Source organism: Melospiza melodia, chromosome 2 (assembly GCF_035770615.1).
Source record: "Melospiza melodia melodia isolate bMelMel2 chromosome 2, bMelMel2.pri, whole genome shotgun sequence".
In the NCBI taxonomy this organism is placed as follows: domain Eukaryota; kingdom Metazoa; phylum Chordata; class Aves; order Passeriformes; family Passerellidae; genus Melospiza; species Melospiza melodia.
Window position 1 is genome coordinate 17,316,063 of NC_086195.1, and position 21,322 is coordinate 17,337,384.

At 41.5% G+C, this 21,322-nt stretch overlaps 1 protein-coding gene across 1 annotated transcript in view; it reads right to left on the reverse strand.

Annotated features, from left to right (window-relative positions):
* Nucleotides 1-372: 372 nt before the first annotated feature.
* REPS2 (RALBP1 associated Eps domain containing 2) overlaps nt 373-21,322 on the reverse strand; it is a 96,893-nt gene continuing 75,943 nt past the window's right edge. The window contains exons 15-18 of the mRNA XM_063182968.1: nt 10,957-11,040; nt 8,300-8,445; nt 6,095-6,200; nt 373-5,503 (exon numbers count right to left, since the gene is read on the reverse strand). Coding sequence (XP_063039038.1) covers nt 5,435-5,503; nt 6,095-6,200; nt 8,300-8,445; nt 10,957-11,040 — 405 coding nt within the window. The 3' untranslated portion in view covers nt 373-5,434. The remainder of the gene's footprint in view (nt 5,504-6,094; nt 6,201-8,299; nt 8,446-10,956; nt 11,041-21,322) is intronic.

Here is a 21,322-nt window from a genome sequence, read left to right on the forward strand (position 1 = left end):
GCAGGTCCTGCCTGGCCACCCTCTGACTAAGGGTCTCTTGGAGGCTGGGAATGGTTTTTCCTTCACAGTAGTGAAAGAGTGTCCCTCTTTGGGCTAAATCAGGGAGTTATGTCTGAATTCTGACAAAGCAAGGCCTGACAAAGCAAAGATGAAGTTTTGACTTAACTGGAGCCTAAGGAAATATGATTTCACTTTGAATAAGTCTCTCTCTGTCTCTATTGTGTAGTGCAATTCCAGTGTAAGTGATTTCATCTTTCAAAGCTGAAGGTCAGCCATTTCAACATGGTGTTTTTTCCACTGGGTGTCACAGTTTCTGGTCTCCTGGCAGATCTGTACCATCAACATCCTAAATAAACCACAAAAGCAAGGCAATTTGAACCATTGGACACTTTTATTTTAATGTAGCACCCAGCTTCATATCACATACATTTTCCAAAATTAGATGGGCATAGTAGAGAACACTATACATTTTGCAGCTTACCATGGGGACAGTCTGCAGCTGTGAAAACAAATTACTTAAATCTGGCTATCTAATTTTTAAGTTAAAATTCAAATATATAATAGCCTTGGGGCATTTTTTTAGATTAACAACCATAATGCTTGCAATACAACTTTTTTGTATCAAAAAATCTGTAACAGAGTAAAACATAATGCATATATTCATAGCACATATCAAGATAGCTGAAAAAAGCTTCAAAATACATAATCTCTTTTCAAAGATACTAAATCACTAAAATTTACTTCTTTTCCTGAAAAAAAATATTTTACTCTTTAGTCAATAAAATATGTGGCTTCATGAACCCATGTGTTTTCTTGTCAAAGGCTGTGTATGCTGGAGACTGAAAGGCTGATGGTACTGGAAAATGGACATCCCTCATTTCCCAGCTAGCAACTTTTGCAGATCTCTGCTTCCTGATTTGGAAGCTCAGCTGAGAGGAAAGCAACCTTTGCACCCCCAACAGGCAATTTTCACATTATGCCCATCCTGAATGCTTCCCATGAAGGTTTCCAAATCCCAACCATCCCTTTGTGGTCATTTTACCATGCACAGCCTCATCACCCTATGCTGGCTAGCCTTGGCAGTGTTGTAGAAGCAGAGACTGGTTTGGATTGGAAGTGACCATGAAGATCATCTAGTTCCAACCCCCCCTGCTGTGGACAGGGGCTCCTTTCACTGCTCAGGTTGCTCAAAGCCCCATCCAACCTGGCCCTGAACACTTCAAGGCATGGGCAGCCATAATTTCTCTGGCAACCTCTTGCAGTGTCTCACCACCTTCACAGTAAAGAGTTTCTTCATTATATCTAATCCAAACCTGCCCTCTTTCAGTTTGAAGCCATTCCCCCTTGTCCTATCACCACATGCTCTTACAGAAAGTCCCTCTCCAGCTCTCTTGCAGCACCTTTAGGTACTGAAAGGTGCTTTAAGGTCTCCTCAGAGGCTGCTCTTTTCCAGGCTGAACAAGCTGAACTCAGCCTATCTTCACAAGAGAGGTGCTCCAGCCCTTTGATCATCCATCAGGCTGGAACTGTCTGGATGATAGCCAAACAAATTCCTCTCCCTGATGTAGATACAGAATTTTCAACAGGAAAACTACTGCCATGCAGTCTGAAGATAATATTTTGACTTTAACAGGACATCCAACAATTTACCAGTAACAAGGCTGCCTTTACTAAACACACTTTTGTTACATCACCAAAACTCTCTGGAAGGGGGAACTGGGAACTTTCTGGAAAGAGTTGGTAATGTTTCCACTGCATCCTAGTATAATATTAATAACTAGGAGAGGGACATTGATCCTTAAGGATTAATGTGTGTTCACAGGTAGTTGTTTAATAAAGGAATGCCTCAGAAATGGAAACTGTTTGCCTTGCTTAATTACCAGGTCATTATTTATTTTGAAAGGCTCAAATAAAAATGGCTTATCTACAAAGGCAATCAGTCACTACACTTAGCTGGGCATTTTTCTTTTTTCACCACAGAATTACCATAAATTGAAACAAATATAGGTATCAGGTGATATGAATGTTAACAGATCCATAAAGAAATGCATGAACAAATGGAATACACCTGAGTGCACACTTACAGACACACTGAGGAAGATCCTTATCTGCTTTGCCTAGCCCTGTTCTGTAGACAAAAATATTTATTTGCCCACTGAAGACTTTAAAAGGGGCACCAGGCTCATGGTCAGCACATCCACTCAGAAGCAAGGATGTGCTCCTGTTCCCACTTTTCCTCTCCTGCTGGGCATGTTGTGCTCTGCCCAAGTACCTACAGAAAGCAAAAACTGAGGACAGTGACAACTCATGCATGGGAATGTGATTCCACTCCTTCAGCAGCCTGGCAGCTGGGGCAGACAAACCTCAGTTGCTGCTCTGGGTCAGGGATGTCAGGGGCTTAACACTGATCACTCACCTGGAGCTCAAGAAAGCACCCTGAACATCAAGCCTGTGAGGTCTCACTTTCTGACCAAATGGTTTTGGATGTTGGAGCATCTCCCATCCAAAGTCTGAGAATGTAAAGGTTTCTACAAGAAATTATGATTTTGCTCCACCCACATTTTTCTAAAGAAAAAGTAATTTTGAAGAAAATCTGTAAAACTGGATTTAGATGTGAATTTGGACCAGCCAGGGCCTGCTAACAGTAGTCATAAGCATGGCTGCATGGAGCCATGGACAGAAGCACTGTCACAGCTCCATGATGCCTTCTTCTCTCCTCAAAATGCTAACAGCTTCCCAAGAACAGACACATTTTTTCATTTTGTGTGGGCTGCCATAAATGCTTAACCATTGAGACACACAGAAGAGCAACCTCCTGCTCATATGTATAACACATCAACACCTCTCCTTGAATATTTCACTTTACTGATGTGTGAAGTGGTGTATCATCATCATGGCTGATATTTCACCAAAAAGAATACAAATCAACTCACATTCTAGTCATTGAAGCTGAGTGGAGGATTTGATTGCAACACTAAAAATGTAGGAATTGTTAAATACTTTTATTTATTAATCCAGTGGTAAAGTAACAGCCAAGCAAGTATTTCATTGTTGGCTAAGCAAGTATCATAATTTCCAGTGAATAAAAAAAAATCATGGATTTTAGAAGGGAGACATTTGAAAAAGACAGTATAAAGGAGACTCTTCAACTCTTCCCTTGGAGAGTGTCTATTCCACGAGTAACTCAAGTGAAATAAATGGGAAATAAATAAAGGTGAAATAAATGTTTTTCAAACATGAAGAAGTCCTCTACTGCCTTAAAAATGCAATGTACACACTTCTTTGCAGTAATTTAAAAGCCTTCCTTAAAAATTACCCATAAAACAAAAGACAAGTGTGCCATATGATTTTTTCCTATGAAATAGTAAGGTCTTATTAACCAAATTACAATGTATGAACTAAAAAGCAAACAGGGCAAGCACTTAACCTCATTAAATCTCAGGAATGACTCAGTAGTATTATGAACAAATGAAATAAATTATGATAAATTCTCAGCAATACCACTATTAGCAAGAGGGCAGTGGCTCTTTTGCAGATTCCCAGAAAAGCCTGCATTCCTCACATTTTGTCACTGACCAAGAATGACCATCTGACCCCAGCTATGCAACAGCCACATGAGAGAAGTCCCAAATCCAGAAGAACAGTTGTTGCTTGTTGACATAGTGATCTTTAATTGAATCAAAACTAGTGCATTACAAAAATTGACTTTCAGTAACAATTCTGCCAATGCTTATTTTCACCTGCAGACTTCTGGATTCCTGTCCCCCTTCCACATTCCTTTCTGTTGAAAGACTGTTTCCTTACCACTTCAAACACTCCTAGTGATGCCTTTCTTATCTCTCAACAAAACTTTTGGCTGCTCTGGTGCCCTCTGATATGCCACGGCAGCCATTCCATGACACACCCCGAGGAGAGGTTACCCAGCTGCTTCAAACCTTCCTCTCAGCCCCAGGCCATCCCACAGCTACAGGGAGCAAGCAATACACCCACAAGGGTGACAAAACTGCTGCAAGGTTTCTGCAAGGCAACCACATACACTTAAATCAGATCAGTGAGACGTGTGCAGGGTCATGTTTAAGGTGGACAACAGGTAGGTGACATCCCCTTGCAGTAAAGCACATCATAGCCATGGTGGGAGCAGGGCTGACATTATTATGTCTGAAGTCACCCAATCCAAGAGTATTGCCCCAAGAAATACTGCAACATTCACAGCCAGCTTCCACTGTAAGAACTGAGCCCAAAGCCACCACTGCATCCAGGGAAAACTCCCTACAGGGTTCAGCTGGCCCTGGATCAAATGCAGGTTAAAGATTAATCTTTGCTTCTTCCTTTAGAAAACAGATGGGCATTAGCAGCTTTCTCCTATCAGCAGCATCTCCACTGATGTGCAAAGGAACCTTAACAAAAGCCTGCTGTAAAAGGCAATTACTTCCATCTCACATTTTATTGCCTCATACATAGCACTTCTGCTATCTTCCCTCTTCTGGAAATACAGTTCTTGTACACATCCTTAAAACAAACCAGCAGCTATTAAGACAACAAAGCAGACTAATACAAATGTACATAGAATGGCTTTTATAAAAATGCCCTGAACGCATTTTTAACCTCTTGTTAGAAATACACTGTTGGTTAAAGGAAAAAAAGAAAAGAAAAAAGCTATACACCAGCCATCTCAAACATGCTAAAAGAATGCAGAGACACTGGTAGTTGCAAGCAAGTGCTCAAATACTGGTGATTAGAAACAGCTGTAGCTCAAAAAGATTTTTTCCTAATTTCCAAAATAATTATATTTTAGTATTTTTTACTGTTCTCTTATATGACTTGAACTAATAAAATACAAGTTCTCTAACATTAAAATACATCCGTGATTGCATAATAAACAGTACTAAGAAAATAATTATTTGACATGTGATTGAGGATAAAGATTCTGTACATCTTGCAAGTTCTATTCCTGTGGTATGTTAAATCCTCAGGTACTCTACAATGATACAATCCTACAGGAATCAGTAACATCCAGAAGCCCATCTCAGAGGATGAGTTTTCAATTTAAGCAAGAACTGAGGAATGCTGTACCTCTTAACAATCCGGGCAGGAGGTGCTGCCAAACGCATATAAATCAGGAATTCTTTACATAAATAAAATACTCTCAGGTTATTCATTTCAGTGATAAACTGCATTTACACATTAGGCTGGGAGGGGGGAGGAAAGAAGGCAAAGCATCCCCCACTCAGAAATATCCCATAGTCAGGTATTTGTTTTCTGTACCTTCCTCACCTGCAAAGGCAAAAAGTGTGTCATGGGGCAAAGAGAGAGCCAGCAAGGCCAGTGCTCCCCCCTGCCTTGGCAGAGACCCTGCTCAGCTGCACAGAACTCCTCTCCTTGCAGGGCTGCTGGACACTGCTCTGCGCCTGCTCGTGCACGGCCATGCAGGCAGTCACAGGACGGTGACAGGACGAAGCTGCTCCAGCTGCGTTTCCAAGGCAATGCGCTCCTTGTGAACCTCCTGCAGGAGGAGAGGTGTGTTAGGGCTCTGGGGATGCTCACATGCAGCACCCTGCTCCAGGAAAGGGCAGCCAGGCAGGCTCTTGCTGGCCTCCCATGAAAGGGCTCACTGCCAGTGTGGAGCTGGGCTGGACTGCAACTCCTCCAGGGTCTGCTTCCCCATCTGGGCAGGCTCAGAGCCCAGAGTGGGAGTGCACTTGAACCCCCCTGAGCCTCAGTACAAAATGTGCCTGAGGAGTACCCATCAAGCCTTCTGCTCTCCATTAAAACAGCAGAGCTCTGCTCTATCAGAAAGCTTCCAGTCAGCAATACAACTTGAATTACAAGTTCAGTTTTCTTCTCTTTAGTGAATTTAGACAAACTTCTCTGTCTTTTCCTGCTGCAAAACACAGGTAACAGCACTGGCTTGCTGAAGATGGAAGCAAGTAACACCTGACCCAAGGAAGGATGGCAATGTGTTCTCATTAAAAGCTTTCATCTCTGTGCTTATTACAACTACTGTCCTATTTTTTGCTCTGATTTCAATACTGCTGGAGGTGACACAGAACTGATTGCAGGGAGCTTTGTCCCTGATTTTCAATGCATTCCTTACCTTCAGCTGCTGCTGGAGCTCACTGTTCAACCTGGCGAGCACAGCATTGGCTTCTTTGTTTTTCCGTATAGCGGTCTGAATAGCCCTTTTCTGCTTGGAAGACTGTCTGCCAGACAGATAAATACAAGACATTTCAATTAAGAGTCTCAGCCCTGGCTGATGCCAGAAGAGCAGCCACTCATTCTGCATAGCTCCCTGCACCCTGGACTATGTGTCAAAGACAAGGTACAAACTACAGATTTAAGAGAAGAAAAATGTAACACTGAAATAAGATGCCTGAATCGGATGGAATATTTGAAACTTGTTAACCTGAATGACAGAAATATTTTAGGCTGTCTCAATTATTTCAAGATCACTGCATTCTCATTGAGCTCAAGAATGATCCCTGCATAGCTGTGCTTATTGCAGTTTCTTTGCATTAGCTGTTTTCAGAGACTTGTAGAATTTAAAGAGTCAGGAGTGGTTAACATAAAATACAAAAGTCATTCTATACAGAAAGAAAGGACATTGGCATGAAAATTCTGTCTCAGAGTTCTGCTGATTCTAATGTTTCTTCAAAAATTAATACTTTTATTCAAAGCAGTCACTTCCACCAAAACCATCTGACATCATAAACGGGAAGATGACTGATGGACCTCCCTCAGTTCTTTTGCTGTTAAAATAAAGGATGTACCTTTTTTATTTTCAGAACTTATTTTATTAATTAAGAATTTTTATTGCTTCATAGCCTGTGGTAACTTATGTGGAGGAAATGACAGCTATGCAGACAGGTATAAAAACAGACAGCTGTAGATAAGGACCTACCTATTCAAAGCAAGAGAGATAACAACAGCAAAAAAGAAAGAAAATACACAAAATACTGACTGAATATCCAAGCCCCTTTCCAAATAAATTATTTTAAAGTTTTACATGAGGAAACAAGAGCTCTTTAATGCCAGATTAGATCTAAAACAGGTGCCCTATTTAAATATGGTCCAGTGGCACACAGTCCCCATTAGCTCTTCTCTCTTAACAGAGCTGATGACACTGATTTTTGCAATAGACTCTCTCTCAGCATGGTGACAGGACTTTATGCTGTTATCTTCCAGTGAACTGTCAGTTTTCTGCTTCACTTTTTTCCTGCAAACTACTCTCCATGGGCTAGAAAGTAATAAATGTTAGGAAAAAAAATAAAAGAAGAGCAATATATGTCTGTGGCCATTTTAACATTTTAGGAAAGATATAGACAAGTCAGGATTGAGATGTTAACAAATGCTGTTATCTTTGAACCACTATGGAATATGTACTCCCAAAGCACAAAACAGTACTTTAAGAGCATCCTAGGAGTCTTATTACTTATTGTAATCTCCAATTATGCAGCACAGATTCAGTCTACTGATGAACAGTCTGCCAAGAAACGCTCAATTGATTTGGGCAGCTTGATTTTGTTTCAGACTGAATCAGATATCTTTTGCAAGGCCTGGGTGATGGTGGGGTATAATGCTTGCACAGTGCTTCAGCTGAAGGAGACGCACAGACCCAACAGGGCCTCAAGTGCCTTTGCTTACCACTTGTACAGCCCCTTCTCCATCACTATTAAATACACATAGAGTGAAATCCCTGTAAGTCAGCTGACAGCTTTGACAGCTGTATTTACAAGAGCAAACAACACATGTTGGGTTTGACCATTATCAGACCACTGCTCTGTGGCTCATCTCACACCACTGACAAGCCCGTTTCCAACATGCCTCACAATGAAACAATATCACAAGGATATGACCAACACCAAGCATTTCATGACTCAGCTTCCCAGGCATTTTTTGGTCATATTTGTCCACATGAAGGAGCAACATTCCAGAAGACACGTGCAAGGCAGAAACAGAGACCCTCACATATAAAACAGCTTGTGTTAGAGATGGTTGAATCGCTAGGCTTGCTCCTCAGGCTTGTCTAGCAGGTACAGAAGTAGGACACCTTTGATGAGGTTATCTACCTATCAAATACCACTGACAGTCACTACAGGCTTAGTCTGCTTTGGAGAAGACTGAGGTAGATTTCAGAATCTACAGAAGATGTAGATTTCAGAATGCAGATGTAGATTTCAGAATCTGTATCTTGTGAAGCATTCTCAGAAACAGAACTGCTAAGCCCAAAATTATACAAAGAGCAAACCCTGCTACATCAGATCTCACGCTGCACTTTGGCATGCTTGGTACAGGTTTTTACTTTTGGACTGGGAGGTGAGGCTTGACTGCTGGCAGGGAAGAAGTCACATTTATAGTGGGAGAAAGCTCAGGGGTCTCCAGCCCTTGTGCCTCCGTCCGGAGCTTTCTGCGCGCGGGTTTGGAGGGTGGCTGAGCAAGAACAACCTCCTGAAAGGAAAAAGCACAGCAACATTAAGTCAGGCCATATGTGTCCCATCATTAGGCTAGAAAAATACTTGTGTCACATAAATTGCTGACAGCTGGTTAAGATTTCATAATTTAAAGACGTACAGAGCTTAATTCCAATTTGGTAATAGCCTCTCAGGTTTCTGACTTTGAAAAAGGAACAGTAACTCCTGCAATCCCTTCATGAATGAAAGGGTGTTTTACCTTCATCTGGATGACAGGCTCTTCACAACTCGGCTGTACAGCTTAGTGTGCATTGGGTGGAGGTGGAGGGAGGGGTATAAACACCTGCACTAGCCCCCAGTTGACCCAAAAGCATTAAAAACAGAGTAAGATTTATTTTTGACTATGCTCAGTTTGAAAGAATCAATAATTAATCACTTGCATCCGAACTTACTGCCTCACACGTCTGGCACAGAGCCTCTCCCTTCTCCCCTCCTCTCTTACACGAAGGAACACTGAATAGTTTTGAAATACAAATACATTATCCATGCAAAATTAGCATGTTGAAGTATAAAGGCCAGCTATTTCTCTTGATAAGTTACATCAGAGAAATAGTCTGTGTTTTCTAGGTAAAGCAGAGTCTTGCATTTTAATGACTTCAGTGGTAAGAAGTGTTTTTCATTATTATAAATTAAGACATCCTTTCTTTTGCAATGAGAAGTAGTTTTACCGCCTTATAGCTGATTTAAATGATAAACATAAATGTATCCTCTTCAGTGTATTTTGTTATTAGATACATTTCACAAGGGATATGGCTATTACTGCCTCATTTCATGAATGAGAAAGCTAGGACTCAAAAAGTTGAATTGACTTGAGACAGGATTTTTCAGCATCAAAGACAAAACCAGTGACCAAATTTCACTATCACACACTTTACTGTGCTAGATTACCATCACTACTGTGCTTTCACCAGATGCTAATAAAATAAGAAAAAAAATGAGGAAACATTTAATGACAAAGCAATTACAAGGAAAAAAAATAACACTGTAGTAAGCAGCCTGACTCACAAGAAGAAACTTCTATAAGTGATACAAAATGTAACCAATATAAGACCATCAATCATTCATATTAGAAGGGTTAAAACTCTTAAAATAATTTTAATTATAAGGGAAAAGGTTTAAACATTAAAAAACAGTTTTGCAATTACTGAAAAACATCTAAAAATATTATCAGATGTTCTGATCAGGATGTCAGCACATCATGACTGCACAGATATCTGGTAATGCCATGCTCTGGAATCCTTTGCACAGGCACAGCTCCCTACAAGGGTGGAACACGCCCCACACAGCAAGGGAGGAACTTGCATATACCTTCCATAAATGTAATGCCCAACACACACTGCCAGTCTACCTCAAACCCTACCAAATCCACAGGGTAACTCCCTCTCCCCTTCCAAACACAACAGTGTAAGCAATGGTGCAGGCAGATCCCTCGGCAGGGGCTCTTTGGCTGGTTTCTGCTGCTGCTTTGGAAGGTGGCTCAGCAGTGCAACACCCACCTGCCTCCCACACCCCACAGCCTGGGGCATCACTGCATTTTAGGGAACCAGGTGGGATGAGAGTGAGCATGGGGTGGGATGAGAAAGAGCAGGGCCAGGCTGGAAGTAGCACACGATGAGCACAAGCAGAGCAAGGACACTGCCCAGAAAGCACTGTCACATGCAAAAAATGATGACACTGGATGTTTGCCTGTGCTCCATGTTACACTAAGAAGTTGTGATGGTGCTCCCTGGGCAAGGTACATCCAGCACATGCCAAAAGTTCTTGGTTGGGCTGAGTAAATGTCTTGCAGGTGCTCTCTGGCTACAGGAGGGGCCACAATGGGGAGGATCTGTATTTGCTCCCTATCCAAACCTGTTCTGGCTGGGGCTGGTGGAAGGAGGTGGTCAGAACATGATCAGGAGAGAGGAAATGCTCACAGCCACTGCTAAGGCCACTCCACCCCTAAGCAAAGCCCTTTGGAGTGTGCCATTTTAATTTCAGTGCTTACGTTTTACAACTGGTAGGTCCATACAAAAACAGATTAGAAACTGCACATCTTGAGCAAATCTCTCCCATTCTATGTACATTTAGTGGCAGATCCTGACCTCTACCAAACAGGTGTTTACATCAAAATCAAATCCTCAATAACTGAAACCAAGAAGTGCATCACAATTTGGAGGAACTACAGTGAGACGGGGCTGGAGTACAATCAAACTCTTTTTTGTTTTCCCTAAGGCTCCACAAGCCCCTATTGATTTGAAATAAATGGCAAACTGTCACTCTCAAAGCACGTGCATCAATGTGTACACACTAAGAGGTTTCTTAATGATTTATGTGAGTTGATGTCACATATGATCACAGTTCTCCTCCACTGTCTTGACCTCAAGAGAAAGTAAACACATGAAAACATAACCCTAGCCCTCTGTTTAATTGCTTTTAAACTTAAAACAACCACGTTTTTTGGTTAAGGAAAATCACTTCATAATGATACAATGTGTGCAGATCTCACCTTTTTTGCTGAACTGTTTTCTTCTGCCTGTGATGGGGGTCTGTTCATCTGAGGATGTAATTCAACCTCAGATGGTTGCTCTGTCTGCAACAACAAATCAGTCATTGCTACACCCAGAAAATGACTAGCAGTCACATACAATAAAGTCAGTGAAAGGAAATGTTACACACAAAAGAAAAGTTACTTTAACAATTCAACAGTAGGGAAAATGGAGATCTAGGGTGACAGCTGAATGGATGACATATGTCTTTTGCAGATTTTTAATGAAACTATATTCTTGCATTTTATTGTGCTGGGAAAATGGGAGAAAAGTTTTTTAGTGAAGCATTAGGAACCATGTCTCTGAATGTAAACAATCTAGAATTACCATTATGGCCTAAATACTGTGAGAAAAAAAAAATGAGAGAATAGAAAAAAGCTAGAAAGACCTTGGATATGCCCTGTCACCTTATTATCACCTGAAACCAATGAAGATTCACAGGAGTAAGCCTCTGTCTTTGAAACTTATGAGGCTGAAGTGACAAAGCCAGTATCATACCAAAAATTCCAGCAAAGGTACTGAAAACACAAGTCATAAAAAAACAGACAAGTCTTCCCTCCTCCCTTCTCACATTTCAAACAGAAACCCAGCTGAAAACTCACCACCCAGATCTACACATCTGCAAAACAAAACACCTGATTTCCCAAAATACCTGACTGAGAAGCAAATTAAAGCAGAGGATTAATCACTTGCTTTGCCTCTCATGAAAGTTTTTTCTTTTGATGTCCTCCACCATGACAGGGCCCAGCACCAGTGAGGGTGGCAGGATTTAGAACTGCCTGTCCCCAGGTGCACAGCAGCAAACACGGCACTGTAAACATGGTGGGGCTGTTTTCTCTCCAGAACTTATGGGCTGTCTCCCCAGGATGGGGAAGGCAGGCAGGAGCAGGAGGCTGAGGCACTTGGCCCTGACAGACAGACAGACAGCCTCTTCTCCTCTTTCCCAGCTTCTGCCAAGGTGAAGCCAGGCTGGCAATGGCCCCAGGCAGCAGGGGCAACCTGCCATCCTGCTCCCTCCTCAAATGAGGCTCATTTCTATACAGGTGAAAGCCTGTGTTTACAACCAAGTTCACAAATCTCAAACTTTTAAGGGGCCAGGATTTTAGCCATAGTAACAATTTGTTGCACACCAAAGAACCTAACTCACTGTTGCAAAGAGGTTTCTGCACAGGCCCACCAAGCTCTGCAGCAGTCACAAGTTTCCAAGTGCCCAACTGCAAGTTAAATAAAAACAACAGAAAGCACTGGATTTGGTATATTTAAAAAGGAGGAACTTTTCCATAGCATTTTTATTTCTTCCATAAGAGACACAATAAGAGCTGTACAGAAAGGTGCAAGGGCAATGTGGTTCTGTGGTACTGCTCTTCTGCAACCATACAGTATCAAACATGTGCACAGAGGAGGAAGTTTTGAAACCAATTTCTTTAAAACACATGTGAAATTCCTCAGGAGAGAGGGAAGTGAGGGACTAACAAGATTTCTCTCCCACCCTTTTTTAAGTGTGTTACATCTGCAGTGTTACCTGATGGTTAAAAAAACCCAAAGAGCCCCTCGCAGTGTAATATTTCCAGTATTTGAATATGAATATCTTAATTTTTAAAAATTTTAATAACTACTGCATGCTAACATTTGAATTTTGAAAAGGTTTTTATATATTGAAAGTCTTCCTCTGTGAATGTAGATTTCTGGTCAAATAGAGTGAAATGGAAAAAGCAATTTTTTTGTGCATCTATAAAAATCAAAGACCTTTAAAAGTCCATTGAATGCAACAGAATATTTCTTTATCAGCAAGCTGAATAGCCCACAACCTCCCTGATTTCTACAATAGCTTTTTATATATTCGAAAGAAATGAAGGCTCTAAGCACTGGCAAAGTCCACAAGGGTTTCATGAATGGTCTGGGGATGGTAAAGCTCAAATAATGAACAGAACCACACAGTAAGTCTGGACCACATAAATTTGACAACCAATCCATTCATTTAGGGACAGCAAGAGTAAATCCAGCCCTTCAGAGGGATATGTAATACACATACTATAAAGTCCTCAGGGTATAGCTTTGCTGCATAACACATAAAAGTGCCAGGGTACAGGAAAGAGAGCTTTTAATGACCCTTTAGTGACAGGGAGCACTAAATACCTGCCTTAACCTGGCCAGGCAGGCAGCTTCTGTTGCTCACAGTCTTGTTGGAGTCTACAGCAAACCTTGCATCAAAAGCAAGAATATATTCACTTATTCCACAGAATGGAGAGGAAATAAAAACCCTGACCAACTCCATGTTATTTATGTATAGATAAAAAAAGGCTGCTTTTGAAAAACCAGTTTGTTCCAAAAGTGTAAAAGTAACTGAACAGATTAGTATTCTACAGTGTCAATTTCAAATAATCAGAAAAAATTGAAATCATGGTCAGATAAGGGGCCTAGAGAGAAAGAAAATTTAAAAAAAAACAGAACTCAAACTTTTCCAGAACCACCCTCTCTTTTTTCCTTTTAATCTTTTTTTATGGTCTCATTGCAGCTGAGTACTGTTTTAAACCAAAGAGAACTGGAAAGGAAAAGAAAGGGTAAACCTTGTGTTCTAGTGAAGGCAAATATAAATCACAGCGAAAATGTCAAAAAGGGTAAGATTTCAAAATCTGTGAGAGCGGGCCATTTTTTGTGAGCTGGGTGCTGTGATGTGTCTGTTAGAGCCAGCCTGCAGCCATGCTCAGGGCTGTGGCACCTGCTGGCCGTGGCTGGGTCACTGGGCTGGCCACATCTCCCTGCTGCCAGGACAGGAGGATGGCAAAGTTCGGCAGCCAGAGGTGCAGGGGCAGGTAAAAATAAAGAAATAGCTACATCCAACTGAAAAAAAACAACAACAAAAAAAAAACACGTAAAAAAACCCCCAACAACTAAAAAAAACCCAAACCAAACAAAACCCGAAAAAACAAAACAAACAAACAAACAAAAAACCCTCAAACCAAGACAAAAAAACCCCCCAAAAAACCAGAAAAAAAAACCCAAAACCCCCCAAACAAACAAAAAAACAACAAAAAAACCCCCCAAAATTCCCCTAGTTCTGGTGATCAGCTCCTGCTAATGAACAAAACCAAGTGACTGCCACGTCCCTAAAGTGCCACCTAGCGGCCCGTGGGACAGGCCACTTCTGAGTGCCTGGCATCACTGCAAAGAAGGTTTGCTGGTGCAGCCGACCCAACAAAGCCCTCTCTGAAAAGCTTTGTGAAAGCATCTGCAAGCTGATGTGTCCCCACACAGATTTTAAAGGAAAAATAACTCTTGCTTTTTCCTTTGGCAGAGGGATTCTTCACAGATTTCCTTCACTGATTTGGATGTGGGGTATTTGTAGCCTGCTGGGCAGAGAGAGCCTGACTCAGCAGTACGCTGGTGCTCTAGTGGAGTACAGGACAAGGATGTCCTTCAGGAGCAGCTGAGGTGAATTGCCCTTAGTTCTTCATCATTTTAATACCATGCTTAGCATAGTGTGCCCACAACTCATTCAGAAACATGGCAATAAATTACCTCACTCCAATCACAGAAACGTCTTAAATTTTTCACACTATTATTTTCGGGTTTAAATTCTTCACCATTGGTTTATTAATTATAAATTATGCAATATGGTCTTCCAAGAGAACCTCCATTTATGGCAGTGTAGAAGGGCTTTGATGGAGGTGTCTCACATCCTCAGAGTGGAGTAAACTACTGACACTGGGAACGCTGCTGTGCTATCTGGTATAGCTGGGAGCACATACAGGGCTATAGGAGATGGGCAAAGAATGTTCTGGTCTTCTGCACTGCCTATAGTGCACTGCAGAGTCTGCAGAGGGGGCCTGTGGTATCTTGATTTTGGGAAGCAGGGTAAGACACCACAGAAAAGAGCAACAGAGTGTTCTTATTCCAAATCTCCTAAAGAGATTCTTTTTGCAGAGACCAGTCCAGTTATACCAGCAGACAGTATCTCCTGTTTCCATAGCACAGTCTTGACTTTTCTAGGAACAGCCATACCCTTCTCATTCTTCCAGGGAGAAGGTAGAACTGGCCAACAAAGTTTCTGTGCAATGGCCATAGATAGAGCCCAACCTGCGGCCTATGGCCAACACTGAGCATTAGAACAAATAATTCCTCATCGTTAAGAAGAATATTAAGAGTTGCAAATGCTCATTATTTCATGGCATGATCCCTGACCAGCCATTGATAATCTCCTCACTGCTCCACGTGACAATACTTAACAGTTCCTTTCTACAAGAATATGTAATGCTCACTCAATCGCTGAGGTGCTTCGAGAGCCTCAGATGAAAGATTTTCATGACTGTAAGAGAACACAGCATTTTAACAACTAGTTCTTGACTTACATTTCCAGTTCTATCACTTTGCAATGCTGGATTATATGTAGATTAAACACCCACTTTTCAAGACAATCCGTAACTGATCTTCCAGAACAGAAGATCTACACCAAGCCTTCATAATTCCTGTCATCTGATAGGAATTTCTACCTTTTTTCAAGAGGTCAAGTCAATATATTCAATCATTGCCACAATTCAATTTTGCCCACACTTGTGCTCCAGGCCAACTTTAAACATGGAAATAGTCCCATTGTAGTCACTGGCACTACTCATAGAAATGAAATTCTCTTTGTGCATTCATTGGAGTAGCCCATAATCATTACCTATATAGTGCCACTGCTTAGCTTTGCAAAAAAAGTATTGAGAACAGCTTATCTGTAAGGAAAAGTAGGCTACTAAATATGCTTAACACTCTGCATGTGCCCATTGCAATCTTCTATCATCTTTGCATAAGTTCATTTAAGAGGTACTTTGCTCCTTTCTAAACACTCGTATTTTTGTGCTTAAAGCCAATTTCTGGGAAGTCGAGACATCTCAATTCCAGTTTCTGTGAGTCTCCTGCATCCCACACCGAATCATCAATTCTTTTTATTGCTTATTACAAAAACTGAAAATGGTAAAACAGAAAAAAAAAAAACCCCACAGGGATGCAAATGCAACAAGCTGCCAGGGTCTTAGTGCGCTGCCTGCTTTCTCAGCACTGTGCAGCCCTGAAGTTTTGATAAGCTTTTTCTTTCCCTGAGCTATCTGAGGGCTGGTGATAAGGTTGAGGAGAAAGGCAGTAAATACAAACAAATTGCTGCAATGTTCAGCTCATTCACAAGGAAAGAATAGGACCCAGATGGAAGCATTAACAATCTGTTTTAATACTTCAACTTCCACAAAACCAGATTAACGTAAGCTAGAAAGGCATATGTGCATTCCACTAGAGATACAGGCATTGGGTTCTTAGCTTCTTTCTTTGTTGTTATGATAAATGTGAAGCCAAATTAAAAAATTGTTACAACATATTTTAATTAAGACACTTGCCTTCTTCCACTCTTCCAGAAACCTCTTTAGAAAGGATTTTACAGCATCCATCAACTACTCCTCAAATTCAATTTTAACTGTGCTACTTTCCACCACTTCTTAAATCGTAATTTATTTTGTCTGGCTGTCTTAGATTTAATATATAATTTTCATGAGAGGAAGATAATCCATTTGTATTATATTAAAGTGGCAGATGGCAAAATCTTTCATGTTATAGAAGACTTTCAGTTTCATTACTGTTACATGCCTCTTCAGTACCTATTGCACGGCTTATACAACATATGTTATTGTGCAGCCAAAGCCATGGAGATAATAAAAAAAATCCCAACCCTTCCTTGCACAATGGTTGTAAATGCAAGCTGAAAAGTATTCCTTTCATTAAATATAAAATAGTTATTTGGGAGAGTATAAAATTGTATAAAATTGCATGGTGCCAAAAGCAAAATATTCACTTTTTTGCAGGGGCAATTTTTATTTATGCAACAGAAAAGTTCCTTCCTGAAAAATTCAAGGTGTCCTGCCAGCACTTGAAATTCCTCATGTAATTTTGCAGAATAAAGGAATGCCTGAGTATTTTCTCCAAACAACCTTGTAAGCAAGTCCAACCTCAGCCTCCATGTATCTCTGCTGTAGCCAAAGACACTGGTGTGGGGGGACACCTGGGCCACCTCCCAGCACGGAGCCGGCACGTGGCCATCCTGCTCTGGAGGCCCAGGGGTCTCAGCAGGATGGATGGGAGTCCTTCCCCACCTCCTGGCCTCAGCATGGGCACGTGTAATTGATGGTTAAAATCCAGCCTGAGCCACATTCGTGGCTCTCCATGGATTCAGCAGGATGTGGAGGCATGTTAGTAGAGACAACTTCTTGAAATGGGTCCCAGTTTTCACTTGCAATTCTGGATGATGAACGGCCAAAAAGCTTCAAGGAGCTATGAAGTATCAAGTAACATTTGGAAAGCAGAACATTTCATATATTAAAAAGAGCACTATTTTTGCTTTCCGACACCACCAGGGGCTGTGACTGGGCAGGGTGACCCACCCATCACCCCTCGCAGTGCTTCATTTCCAGGATTTCACCAAATCAATAACATCTAAAGGTTACGATGGCCACTAAACTGACAGCTGAATTCTGAGCTCATGTAACACAGTGAGATTTTAATCTTCAGAGCTGCACTGGATTCAGGGTACTTCAGTTTGATAATGTTAACAGCTGCCTACCTACTCTACTCCACTTGAATGCTTTGCCTTCACCCATAATTTTTTCAGTGCCTGCCAAAACTGCCATCATGGAATCAGTGGGAAAAACACATCCCAAGGTCTCCAGAAATAAAAGTGCAGCACAAACCACTGTGAATTTACAAAATCAACAGGCTTAAAATTGTGACTCTGGGAAAAGAGACCAGGAACATCAGTTTTTTCAGCCAAGATACACAGAGTTTTCTTCCAGTCCCACTGTTTTCAAATTCCCTTATGCAGCACAAGCAGGATTGAAGATACGCCTTCACTGTTGGACAGGAAGGTACTCAAATACAGTAATTTAAATACAGGAAAACTGATCTAATTGGGCAACATTGCAGATAGTTAGCTGATGTTGGCTAAACTCCTAAAGTTATATTTGCTTTTCGGTGTTCATCCATAATTCCTATTAACATAAATATGTTACAAAATCTCCCAGAGAAAGCAGCTGTGGTAAATGACTTCTGTAGGCTTAAAAGCCAACAGTAATAAAATATTATTTTGTTTTCCATTAAAAAAATAACAACAGGGGCTTATATGAAATGTGCATACATGTTTGGCTCCAGTTATTCATGAGCACCCAAAGTTACTTTCTATCTGAAATCTGTGTCACTGCAAATCAGCTGTATAGTTATTGCTTTCCTACCGTGATTCCTGCACCTCCATGTTGCACAAATTTTCTCTGCACAGCCCTGGATCTGCACAACAGTTTTGGGGCCACCTTTATGCCATTTCTCCTTGATTACTTAAGTTTACCATCAAGTTAGGAACAGAGGATGAGGAAAACTTACCCAAGCTGCTGAACCCCATTCTCTGCAAGCCCAGAAAAAAACCACAGTTATTTCCAAAAGCTGCAGGTTATCTGTTCTATATACTACAGCATGGCATGGGAAATAAGCATGCCAGTATCCTACAAGTATCCCAGCAAGTCTACAACAGTTTGTAGGACATGAAATATTTATGGCAAATAAAATTGGGAAACGGATATGGATAAAATTATCCTCAAATCCAAGAAGCTACTGCAGACTTGCTAAATGTGAGATGTGCTACTAGAGATCACAGAAGGTGCCAGTGAAGTTACACACAGCCTTAAGCATAAAAGGAAAATACTTCAAAATAACATATCCAAAAAAACCCTCTCATTTGTGTGTAAGTGCTTTTCCATACATATTCTTTCCAAGAACTTTTTACAAAATTGAGGCAAAATTTGAATGACTTTTAATGGGAAAGCATTATGAATTGATGAATCTAATAAAAGAGTTAATTCTTTTATTAGATTCATGCAATTCACAATGTCTTACTGTAAACATCAATTCAGAATGGCTTGGGGTGCAGAATTGGGTTGGAATTTGGGTTAAAAGATTGTGAACTGAAGATAATGAGATCCTGAGAAGGAACTACCATAGCCTTTTTGAGGCCATCAAGCAAAAAGAAACACAGAGTTAAATCCACCAGCTTGAACAGCTGTCATAGAAGAAAAAAGAGACGTAGCCACCACCTGTAAAGGTGTCTGCCCAGCAGAGGTGTGGAACAGCATGGGCTGGCAGCAGCAAGCTGAGCAGAGAAGCCAGTCCTGCTGCTATTTGCCATAAACTGGCCAGATCCTCACAGCATCCCAAGACTCAAGCCTGCCACAATAATCCTGTACATCCCCTGAGCTGTGAAGTCAAGGCCACACCAGCATCAGCTGCATCACCTTGTGCTCTGCTCACCCAGTGACACAATCCTTGTCCCTTGTAATACAGCTGGACTATGGAAGCAGAGTTGGATGTGGACATAATGTAGGACGTTTGTGATATGAGTAAAGATGTTTGGCACACTGAATAATCAGTGATTCAGTAACTCACCAAGGTTGATTATCTTGGAGGCTCTGACAGGAAAAATAATGTTTTCCTAAAGGTTGAAATAAATTCTACTAAAAAGCACTACAACATAGGAGCAAAGTCAAGGTGCCATTTCTATATTCTGGACTTGTGGTCCACGGAAATGCAACACCTGTCCCTGGGTACCTCTCTTTTATGCACTTTGGTCTTTGCATTCCGTGAGCCCTTTAATCTCACTCTGAAAAGCCAACTGGTTCAATCTGCTTCTCAGTCATCCATAGAAAACCATAGACCTCAGAAAGAAATTATTTCCCTCTCCTCCTCCATCAACTGATTTCCAAAGCTGAGCCAAAATAATCATATCATGAGCATACTTTAAGGTGCACAGCCACCTGAAATATGCAGGGTTTGCTTCACTTCCAAGCTACATTTGTCATTAACAGTGCTTAACTGCAAGAGTACAGCAAAATGACACTAAAGTATGATTTTCAATAACATTGTTGAAAAATAAGTTAAAACAGAAATTTAAGGAGAGTATGGTAAATCTTGAAATAAGAAAAAGCTGAATATGCAGTTTCAGCCTCAAGGCTTTTCTTCGGGTCTTGATCCTGTCTCAGCTTTGAAAGCAGATCCCTTCCTCCAGCTTCTCTGTGCTCTTTAATTCAAGGGCCCCAATGGACTATGGTAATCCATATGCCACTATTGCTTACATGCTATTTGCAAAGGTCAGGTCAGCTGAATTATGACCCCATCACACATATTTCCCTGTTACCTTTTCTCTGTTACCTTTATCACATAAAGGCATCCTTGGGGAAAAAATAAACAATGTGATGAGCATGAAGTGTATTCATGTTTTCAAGAACTAGTTTTAGATACTTTTGAGAGACATGAGTACAACAGTATTTTGATGTTTGATCCAATATCTTTAAATATCATCAGAAATAAATTAAGTAAATGTAAGTGATGCATGTTAGCAAAGCATCAGGTGCATATTCATTACTGAGCAGACAGAGAAACCACTCTTTTTTTATTTTTTTTTCCTTTTATAAACCAGACCTCTGTAATGGAGAGGACTGGATCAAAAATTCCACATGACAATCTTCTTGTGTTTTTAATTTTAGGAGGGTCCTGTATTCTGCATGTCGAAGTGTAGGATGAGCACTTGGTTCAGTATTTGGTTAGGAAGATGCTGGACATGCATACACAAATTAAGTTGTCACTTCCCTGCTAAGGAAACACAACCTGATCACAGGACAAGAAAATGCACAATTAACAGAACCTTGCTGAAACCAAGGGTTTTGTTCTCTGAGACCAGGATTTGTTGTCTTTAGTGCTTTTCCCAATGGCAGCAAGAGGGCTTGCACTGCACTATGGGAAGCTGCAGCAGTGGCAGGAGGGCTGGCATAGGTTGCAGCAGCAACTGCTGCAGGCACACGACTGGGAGGTGGGAGCTGTGCTGTGGATCTGGGATTGGGAGGTGGGAGCTGTGCTGTGGATCTGGGATTGGGAGGCGGGGAGCTGTGCTGTGGGATCTGGGACTGGGAGGTGGGAGCTGTGCTGTGGATCTGGGACTGGGAGGTGGGAGCTGTGCTGATCTGGGATTGGGAGGTGGGAGCTGTGCTGTGCATCTGGGATTGGGAGGTGGGAGCTGTGCTGATCTGGGATTGGGAGGTGGGAGCTGTGCTGTGGATCTCGGACTGGGAGGTGGGAGCTGTGCTGTGCATCTGGGATTGGGAGGTGGGAGCTGTGCTGATCTGGGATTGGGAGGTGGGAGCTGTGCTGATCTGGGATTGGGAGGTGGGAGCTGCGCTGATCTGGGATTGGGAGGTGGGAGCTGTGCTGTGGGATCTGGAGAAGCCAGAGGGGAAGACTGCTCTGCTCTCTCTCTGTGTCAGACAA